The sequence below is a fragment of the Aulonocara sp. 'chitande type north' Nkhata Bay genome, linkage group LG17 (genome assembly GCF_057382095.1).
Source record: "Aulonocara sp. 'chitande type north' Nkhata Bay isolate Kocher_YH1m ecotype deep benthic linkage group LG17, A_spYH_male_GT1.1, whole genome shotgun sequence".
NCBI classification, from domain to species: domain Eukaryota; kingdom Metazoa; phylum Chordata; class Actinopteri; order Cichliformes; family Cichlidae; genus Aulonocara; species Aulonocara sp. 'chitande type north' Nkhata Bay.
In genome coordinates this window covers 39,699,409-39,709,783 of record NC_141360.1, presented here as the reverse complement: position 1 = coordinate 39,709,783, position 10,375 = coordinate 39,699,409, and the positions used below count along the sequence as shown (strand labels likewise).

At 39.5% G+C, this 10,375-nt stretch overlaps 1 protein-coding gene across 2 annotated transcripts in view; it reads right to left on the bottom strand.

The window, feature by feature from the left end:
* Positions 1 to 595: 595 nt before the first annotated feature.
* The window catches only part of LOC147310595 (plexin-C1-like), a 31,260-nt gene continuing 21,480 nt past the window's right edge, over positions 596 to 10,375 (bottom strand). For both annotated transcript variants that reach the window (XM_086268524.1, XM_086268525.1), the window contains 6 exons: positions 8,213 to 8,392; positions 7,159 to 7,267; positions 3,885 to 4,070; positions 3,650 to 3,805; positions 1,525 to 1,621; positions 596 to 1,398 (listed from right to left, as the gene is read on the bottom strand). In XM_086268524.1, the coding sequence (XP_086124650.1) occupies positions 1,343 to 1,398; positions 1,525 to 1,621; positions 3,650 to 3,805; positions 3,885 to 4,070; positions 7,159 to 7,267; positions 8,213 to 8,392 (784 nt within the window). In that variant the 3' untranslated portion in view covers positions 596 to 1,342. The remainder of the gene's footprint in view (positions 1,399 to 1,524; positions 1,622 to 3,649; positions 3,806 to 3,884; positions 4,071 to 7,158; positions 7,268 to 8,212; positions 8,393 to 10,375) is intronic.

Here is a 10,375-nt window from a genome sequence, read left to right as displayed (position 1 = left end):
GGATTCTGTTCTGCTGCGATGGGTCATCAGAGTCTAACCTCAAACTGAATTCTGTACATCAATAAATCATCTCCAGTTCTTTCAAATGATCTCTCATATTGAAATATATGGGACCTTCACTTGTTGTTGTTTGATGATGTTTAGATTTATTCACTGAATTAAACTGACTGAGTATAGTGTCAGTGTTGGGGATGGACATCAGCCAGGATAGCTTGTGAGACTTATGACATCCACAAACAGCAGCAGGTCAGTATTATTACTAATGACTTATTATTGGTGGGGATGGTTATCATTATGATACCGATGTTTTTGGTGTCATTGTTAATGACTTATTCTCTCAGTGCGATCATAATATGCTTGCATGTAAGTATGTATGTACATGCATTTTGGACTGATAGAAACAATGTTACCCTACACCCTTCCCATTTGCATGTTTTGAAGGGTGTGGTTGTTTTTTTGTTTTTGAAAGAAGAATGGAAAGAAAAGCACACCAAGACATGGGTCTTTGTCTCTGACCACAGGACGGAGTCAAAGACTCATGAATCTCTGCGGTTATTTTCTCAGCAGTCCACACACACAGAGTGTCTTTAAGTAGTTTTATTGATTTATTTATAGGGCTATTACATGCTATACTATATCGGATACCTCCAAACATGGGTTATTACTAGAGTGCAGCAAAGGAGATATCTATGGTCAGCTCTGGGAAGTTGTTTTTGACACACAAGAAGTGACCAAACAGATGGATGCAAAGTAATAGTAAGGGATCAATAAAGTATTCTGATTCTGATTCTAAATGTTTTAGAAGGCCTACCAGTATTATGGCTTTCTATTGTCTTTCTCTCTCAGGTAATTTCATTCATGGGAAACAAATGTTGTTGCACATATATCAATATTTATTAAATATACAATTACAGTAAAAATACAATTACTTCATATGATACAGCCAAAGACTGTATCAGGAAAGCAGAAATAGTAGAAGCTGATTTAACAAAATAATTCAACACTGTAGGAAAGCTTTTATTTGCATTCCGGAGGAGATTTAGATCAATAACCCCTTTCAAGCATGATGTAAAGTATAAAACATATATAAAATTAATAAATATATACAACAACTGGAACGCACACCGAACGTTAACCTACAGTATCATAAACTACCTTGAGTTAAGGTCGAATTATGAGGTTGCCAATCAACCAAAATTGAGAAACCTGAAATTTTTTTTGAAAATAAAAAAATAAATACACCTGAATTAAACAACACAGAAATTAATCCCAAGAGAGGGGAAAAACAGACATCAAGACTTCAAATATAATATCACTTGAATACAGAGACGGGCATCGGTGGTCAAAACCCATTCCTATCCGAGCGACTCTTCCGCCACAGATAGATGGCCAACAACACTGAAAGACAAACGGTAACAGATTTGACCTGAGCGGAAAAACTAGAACATCTTCAATTTGCAGTAGAAAAGGTTTTCAGGCGTTTTTAAGAAATTGTGTCCAGGTTTGAAGAAAAAGCCAACTTACCAGCAAGAATACCGGGTATCAGCAGGGAAAGTACTATTGGAAAGACACTGTGTGGTGGAGGATTACTGAGGCTCACTGTCTTGTCACCATACTTTATCTAGAAAACACAAAAACGCATTTCACAGAGGGACGTCTCAACAGAGCACTGGGTCACAGTATTTCCTCTATTACTACCATTTTGAAAGAAATATCAATTTGAAAACGACTGTAGAGAACTGTTGTTATCTCTATGTCTGTTTCATGGTTTTTTGTTTTACTATGTTCGTTCCTTTCATGTCCCAGTTTCATCTCTGTCTTGTCTTCAGCGTCTGTTGTGGAAGTCTTGTCTCTGTGTTTATTTACCTCCCAGAGGTGTCTCTGTTTAGTTTTTTCAGGTTCACGTTCTCACCGTTTCCTTCCTGTTTTATTTTGATAGTCCCGTGTACATTATATTCAGTTTTGCTTACTATGTCTCATTACTTCAGTCTTCACGTGGTCTTTGTTTTGTTCTCCCCACAAGCTGTGTGATCCATGGGCCCCTGTTGGACGCCAGTCTGTGAGTTACTGGTTTTCGTCTTACCTGAGCTATTTTGAATAGCACATTTTGAGCTCTTAAGCAATAAAGCTATTTTAAAGTTTGTGTTCGTGAGTTTTGAGTCCTGCATTTTCGTCCCACCCTGCCTGCCGCATAGCGAAACCTGACATAAAAGGATTGATTCTCATTAGCTTTCCCTCACTTGTTGTACTGTTTCCGTTCAGGTTGCCAGCCCTCACCTGCTGCCTTCCTGGTGGTGCTCCAGTTTCTCCCAGCGTCCTAGCCTCTTGCTCTCCTGAAGCTTCTAGTGCGATCCCCCTCTTCCATAGGTCACTTGCAGTTTCACCCCGTCTTTCAGATGGATGCTTATTTTCGTATAGGCTGTTTCTTCTGGTATGCCAAATATATGGATGATGCTTCTTCACGATCTTGCTCAAGGTTGGTTTTTTTTTTTCCTTGCATCTGCTGTGCATGGCTCAACAACATCACAAGGGCCTCGTTAGCTTCTTTGTGCCACTTTCCTAATTCTGTCACCCAGCACTGCATTTTGTTAAGTTTTGCTATTTCTTCTTGAATTGTTTCCTGAATTTCTCCAAATTTCCTTTTCATAGCATAACTGATGCAAGTTAGTTCTTTTTTTCACTTCACTTTTGACTTCAGCTTTGAATATTTTTAGTTTTTGTGGGAGACTCTGCATGGTCACTGTGCTGTCTTCATGCCTGTGTCCATCTGTCCCGTTGTCTCTCTTCATCCCTTTTCAGCTTGGTTAGCATTTCGTCAGCTTTCTTTGGTTTCTTCTTTTGTTTTCCTCACGCACATGCATCATTTGAACCGTGTCAGTATTTTTTAAAGTCAGTTCTTCCCAGTCAGTCACGTCTCCCTGTCACTGTTAGTTACTGTTGTCTCTGTGCTCCATGTTCTGTTTCTAAGCCCTCCTTGTGTTCCTGGTGTCTTGACTCTAGTGAAGGTTTAGTTTTTCTGTCTCATGTAGTCTCCGTGTGCTATGTGCTTGGGTCTAAACCTGCCATGTTCCACGTCTCTGTGTCAAGTCTGCTTATGTCTCATGCTTCCTGTTTTACTTTGATAGTCCTTGTCCTATGTCAGTGTATCTAGTTTTGCTTCCCTTTGTCTCATTATGTCTGATTAGTCCCAGCTGTGTTTCCCTCCTGTTTCTCATTCCCTCCTCGTGTATTTAAACCCTGTGTTTGCCTTTTGTCACGTCATACCCTCATGGTTGTGTGATTCTCTGTGTGTTTGGTTCATTAGGTTTCCCAGTTTAGTTTTGCATTGTTTATTTATTCAGCAAATAAAGCTGTTTTCTGAGTTTTGCCTACAAGTCTGCATTTGGGTCCTTTCCTGCCTGCCACACACGACCATTTCATGACATTTTTAAAGGCAAATAGCGCTGATTTGATCTTTTCTTCTGCTAATTGTATTTTAAAGCTCAATAAAAAAAACCCAAAAAAACAGTAATTTGAAAACATACCAGAAATGTATTTATGGTGTAAATTGTTAGCACAGTACTACACTTCTGAGGACTTTGTAAGATAATAGAGATGTTGTGATGTTATACCTATTATCACATTAATCACACTTAAAAGAAAGATTTACCTTTAAGTCATAAAATTCTGTGTTGGGTGGCCTTTTAATCCGACAGATAAATAAATCCATCTCTTTGGCCTCCAGGATACAGGGGTGTTCCTGTTTGTCTTGAACGCCCCACACTGATAACTCTTCTTTTGACATCTCCAGGTTGTCTGACTTTTTCTGAAACAACAACAGAAGTCTGATCTTCAGTGAGCTGATGTCATATGTTAGTAGATTGTTTCAACAGACGCAACATTACCTGTATGGTGACGCGTACATCTTCCCCTGTTCTTATAGCCGTGAAGCTGGTAAACTCAGGGTCCGGATAGTAGGTGATGTTTGTGGAGCAGGCCAAGGTTTGATTGGCTACTTTCAAAGACACACTGCTGCTCAAAGTTTTTTCAGCTGCAGGTGTGTCATAGGTGAGACTCTGCAAGGACTTTGACTGTATAACACAGAATGTATTTAGTGTGTGGACAGTACAGCAAGCAGATGATGATGTCAAGGTAAACCAAGCACAAACACATTTCCAAAAGAGCTGGAATGCTTACGTCACCTTATTTTGTTGAGCATAAAGTGCATCCAGGAAGTATTCACAGCACTTCACTTGTTCCACATTTTGTCATGTTTATTCCAAACATTCCAGCAGCTATTCCTTATTCCAAAATGGATAAAATTCACTTTCAAGACTCTACACACAGTGTACCACAGTGACACAGTGAATGATAGTTGTTTGAACTTATTGCAAATATAGTTTTTTAAATTAAGAATTAGAGATGGACCGATCCGATATTACGTATCGGTATCGGTCCGATACTGACCTAAATTACTGGATCGGATATCGGAGAAAAATAAAAAATGTAATCCGATCCATTAAATATCACGAAAGCACCTCACAAAACTTGCAACACGCCGTAACTCGCCTCAGAACGTCGGAGCAGTATGCATCACGTGATAGAGCAGCTGTGGCATGCGGGACCTGTCGGTGGTCTGGATAGCATTTGGAGCTTCGCTAGCAACCTGGCATTTCATCTCCGACAAAGTTATCCCCGAGAGAAGTAAAGCAAGTGTGTAAGTCCATCTCTGAATGTTTGTAAAGCATTCCCACGTTAACGAGCGACTGCCTCTTGCTCTCCGGCTGCTACTTCAATCATGAAACTGATCAGCTGATCGGCTTTTCTGTCGTGAGTCTCTCTTGTTTGTTTTTGGTCCACTTTGCGCCAGAAAGAGGAAACCAGCGGCTGAACAACAGCAGCACGTTTAAGCTTGATAAGCTGTTGTTACAATTTATTTAATATTACTTTCTACACCAGGATCTTTTTCTACGTAGCTGACGGCTGGTAACTGTGCAGGGGCGGATCTAGCAAAGTTTAGCCAGGGGGGCCGATAGGGCATTAACTGGGAAAAGGGGGCACAAAGACATACTTTTCTTTCTTATTCTCATTTAAAATGTCTAGCTTTTAATAAATAATTATCTGACACCCAAAGTTTTAATTTGATGTAAAATGAATAGAAGTCAATTACTGTATATAGTGACTATTAAGTCTAATATATATACCCTAGTAAGCTATAGTACATTTTCCTTTGGGAAGGTACCATCTGTGCAGTCTGCAATTTTGTTGAAGAAAGATGTTGAATCTATTTAATATTTCTTGAAAAATAATTGATTTCTGTGCATTTTTTTTCACACTGCATCAAATTAAGGTTGATTACGTTGATTAAGCATCATGAGGTGGAGCGTGAGGGGTGGTTCCCTATTTTTTATTTATTTATTTTTGTTGTTGCTGGGAGTTGGAACCCTATTAGTTAGGTTGCTTAATATTTACGCTAAGTACTCTTTAAAATACCAGAATAGGGAGGATGGTGTAGGTCTAAGTTTATTAGATTGATCAGTATTGCTGAACTATGAAATATTTTTTTTGTATACAGGTATAACAGAATAGCTTTAGTGTAGTTGTTGTTTTAAACTTGAGTATGAACTTGCAGACTTGCAAAATGCAGCAAGATATTTTAAAAAACAGTTTTGTTGATTAAAAAACACTATATCGGATTCATATCGGTATCGGCAGATATCCAAATTTATGATATCGGTATCGGTATCGGACATAAAAAAGTGGTATCGTGCCATCTCTATTAAGAATATAACATATACATAAGTATTTCCAGCCTTTTCAGATGTGGGGAAGGGTACAGAAAAGGTCCCAATGAGCAAAAATGCTGGCCTCTTGTATGGAACCACGGGGACTTCATAGTTCTGGCAGCCTGGCCAATCTGAGTCGGGTTAGAAGGGCCACAGTCAGGCAGGAGAACCTTCCAGAAGGACAATCATTTCTGCAGCACCTGAAGAACTCTCAGACCATGAGAACAAAACTCTTCGGTCTGATGAAACAAAGATGGAACTCTTTGGCTTAAATGCAAAGTGTTGGGAGGAAACTAGCACTGCTCATCACCTGCTCATCACCTGGCCGATACTATCCCTACAGTGAAGCATGGTGGTGGCAGAATAATGGTTAGGGTTGAGATGAGATGAATGCAGCGATATGCTGTGACATCCTTGATGATAACCTGCACCAGAGCACTCTGGACATCAGACTGAGGAGGATGCTCATCTTTTGGCAGGAAAACAATGCTAAGCACACAGTCAGGATAACAAAGGAGTGGCTTCAGGACAGTCTGTGAATGTCCTTGGGTGACCCAATTTAGAGCCCAGACCCAACTGAACCTCTCTGAAAATGGCTGTGCACCGATCCTCATCATCCAACCTGATGAGCTGGAGAGGTTCTGCAAAAAACAATGGGAGAGATTTCCCAAAAATAGTTGTGCCAAGCTCATAGTATCATAATCTAAAACAGTTAGGTCTGTAATTGCTGCCAGAGGTGCTTCAACAAAGTGCTGAGCAAAGGCTGAGAATACTTACATGTTATCTTTTTGTTTTTGATAAATTTGCAGGAATTCCAAGCAAATGTATTTCATTTAGTCTTTTTTCGGGTAATGTTTCTAGAATTTTAAATGGAAAATGAATTGAATCCATTTTGGAATGAGGCTGGAACAACTGCAGCGCTCTGAATACTTCCTGGAAGCACGGCGCCTTCAGGAATTCTTGACTAAGAAACTAGAAATATTTACATTTAAGTTGTGTTAAAACTGTAGCTGTAATAAATGTCAGACTGTAAATCCAAAATCCTCTTCATTCCTGCTGCACTGAACCATCTGTCTGACCCTCACTTTCATTTTCTCATTCATATATTCAACAGAAAAGGACACATCAGAGTGCATTAAAGAGATAATGATCGGGAACATGAAAACCTACTTTGCTCATTGTTAACATGAACACTTTTGTAATTAATCGTTCATCTAGACAAAGACGCCAATCGGTTACTCTTTCAGTCACAGCTAATCTCTCTGAAACTTTGTTCACCGAGTGTTTCCCAGGTTTCCCAAGCTAGTGAGTCCATCAACTCAGAGCAGAATGTTAGACTGACGTATTCAATTTATAATAAACAGTCCCATTTCCACTGTGTGTGTCTGCAGACCTGATAGCTGCTGTTTCTGGGAAGCTTGACGTCCTGCTTGGTGTGGCTGTGTTTCACTCCTTCAGCAACCTCCAGGTGTGACCCCATGAGTGTGAGCTTCCTCTTCCCACTGCAAAACACAGAGCAGCATTTATGCAGAGCAGAGAATATGAAAGACTCTTGATCACAGAGAAGTGAGTCATCCTTGGATCCAGCAGATCTCACTGAAGAATAACGAGAAGCTTATTGTTTGATGGACCAGAAAAATAACCATCTGTCTATTTTCTTTCCTGCCAACCTGTTATATTTGTAATAAATAAATAAAACTAATGTAGTTTTAGATTCGGATGATTAACACCACCTTGACTATCTGCCTCAGGAAGACTCCCCACTTCACTAGCTGGGCCCACGTCCTCATTTTAGGTTTGACAGCGTTGTAGTAGGTAAAAGTGAATGCTTTGATATGACTTGAGCTGTGGTTTGGGGAAGGCCTCGAAGGGGACTGGCGACGGCTCCCTGGCAGATCCCCGTGTACTAAATAGAAGTGAAGAAGTTAAAGAATGGAGAACAAGGACGGAGGGAGGGTGGTGCATGTAAACGAGAATGAACAGCTTGCAGAACTGGGGAAACCAGAAGGTTGTCATCTATAGACGAGCGTGTTTGGAAGCGTGGTCCTGCTCCTGAAATTACGATACATAATCTCCAATAAAATGATCTGCAGATGATTTTGATTAATCAGGTTTGTTATTGCACTTCTTCAGAAGATAATTTCTTAGAGACAGTGTGCTCCATATGTCACATTAAATGAGACATATGGAGCACATATGGCTGGGGGGTCATGGTTTGGTCCTGCCTTCGCTATTGTGGTTGAGGGTAGGGACGGCCTTAGGCGTCTGGGGATTCCCAAAGGTGGCCTCCTCAAAAACAACTATCAGCACAAGTTTCTTTTAATCATAATTGCAAAGAAACTGACATTAAGCAAAGAGTTCAAACTCTTTCTGTAACCTCGGCTTCTGGAAGTTGTGGATCTACGATCAGCAGTTATCACTAACGAATTGTGCAAAACTAATTTTACCTCATCCAGCTGCTGCTTGGAGTAATGTTGCCGCAGGATGGCAATGAGCGGTAAGTGATGTTGGCGTCACCATGGCAACTACCATCTTCTAGGATAACACACACACGGACCACACCTTTGATATCTGTGCTGGGAATGTGGAACGTCAGACTGACGCCAGCGTTGTCCCAAATAGGAGACCTGAGCAAAGACACACAGACTCAGTGACATCATCACGACATGCAGAAAACCTTTTTTTGGTTTTTACTAATTTCGTTGTTTGCACCTTAATTTTCAATGCTTAAGTTATTTTATTGTTTTGTGTGGGAGACTTCATTGTGAATTTCACTGCATGCTGTAAACTGCTGTGTTTTTTCTTACTGTGCAGACAACAGTACATTTCTCCTCCTTCTGTTTTACACTCAGAAACCAAACAATCTGCGTTTCAAACTGTGCATCATTTGTCCTAATTTCTGCAAGCCTGAGTCTAAAAGCTCCAAAGCCAAAAAAACATAAATAAAAATCAGCGTGTCCAGTAAAAATGAATATTTGTTGTCAATGAAATCTGTATCAGTGTTTTTTAAACTCATTTTTAACTATTTTGCCATCGATAAGTGCTGGGTGAGAACTCACATATTCCCAAATTGTAGAATATGGTGGTTTGTTACCAGAAATGGGCAGTAACGCGTAATCTGATTACTTTTTTCAGATAACGAGTAAAGTAAGGGATTACTATTGCAAAAACGGTAATTAGATTACCGTTGCTTTCCCGTAGGAACGCTGCGTTACTGCGTTACTAAAACCGTGATTTTTTTTTTTGCGAGAATGTCTCATGACAGTGACGTAAGCGAGTGCGACATTTGTGACAACAGCTGTGTGCAGATCAACAGTGGATCATATATCGAGTGTGGGAGAGAGTATGAGCGTGCAGCGTTTAAAGCGTGGAAGTACTGACCTTACTTTGAGTTTGATTCCATAAAAAGTGACAAAAACATTAGTGTCCATCGTGCGTGGGAAGAAAACTTCTTTTTACAGAGAAAAAACCCCCTAAACAAGCACCGAGTAGCTGCCACGTAATGGGATTCTTCCACTGACCGCGGCACACCTGCACCAGGGTAAACCTCCGCCTACCCCACTCCTGCTTTACAGGTGAAAATAGAGCAACAGGACCGCTGAGTCTTTGACTTTATTTATTTTCTGCTGTGTTTTACTTGCATCTATTTGAAAGACTGAGTGTAAACACAATATATATATATATTTTATGTGCTGGAATGTGCAGAAAATAGGTTTAAATATTAAACAAATTTCTTCCAGTCAGAGAATGTTGCAGATAATTTAATTTTTGCTTGATGCATAAAGTTAAAAGATTAAAAACTAATAAAACAAGTTTTAAAAAGAGACTTTTCCATTTGATTACATTTTGTATGATGGATTATGCAGAAAAAGTAGAATTGGGCTGAAAGATCTATCGCTTTATCACCTCTTCAGGTTGTAAATCGTGTTTTTAAAAAGTAACTAAGTAATTAATTACTTTTGAAAATAAGTAATCAGCAAAGTAACAGGATTACTTTTTTGGGGAAGTAATCGGTAATTAGTTACTGATTACTTTTTTCAAGTAACTTGACCAACACTGTTTGTTACAGAGGTGGGACCAAGTCATTGTTTTGCAAGTCAAAAGTAAGTCTGAAGTTTTTATACTCGAGTCAAGAGTCAAGTATCAAGTTCCTGGTAAAGTCTGAAACTTTGAATTTCAAGTCTTTTCAAGTCTTTAAAAGAAAAAAGAAAAAAAATGCAATTATATGCTAAAAAGGAGACCACTTATCTCAACACATGATGAAACACGTGAACTTACAAAATATACACAAAGTTATTCTGAAATTGCACCTCTATAAAATGCAGCTCAATTAAACTTAGCTGTAGGAATAGTCTTCCCCTGAATGAAAATTGCAAAAGCAGAACTTCTATTCAGACAAAAACTGCTGAGATTTCCACAGTAGAAAACAAAGAACCATTGCAGTAAATGTAGTGCGCTGTGATTGGCATGTCCTCTCTCTCCTGCCTAGTCTGTTTGTGCACATATGTATCTGTATGTGTCTATGTCTGAGTGACAGAGTGTGCGTTCCCTGCGTTCAGGTACAGGACCCAATTTCTGAAACAGACCCCGCTCACCATCCACCGACAATT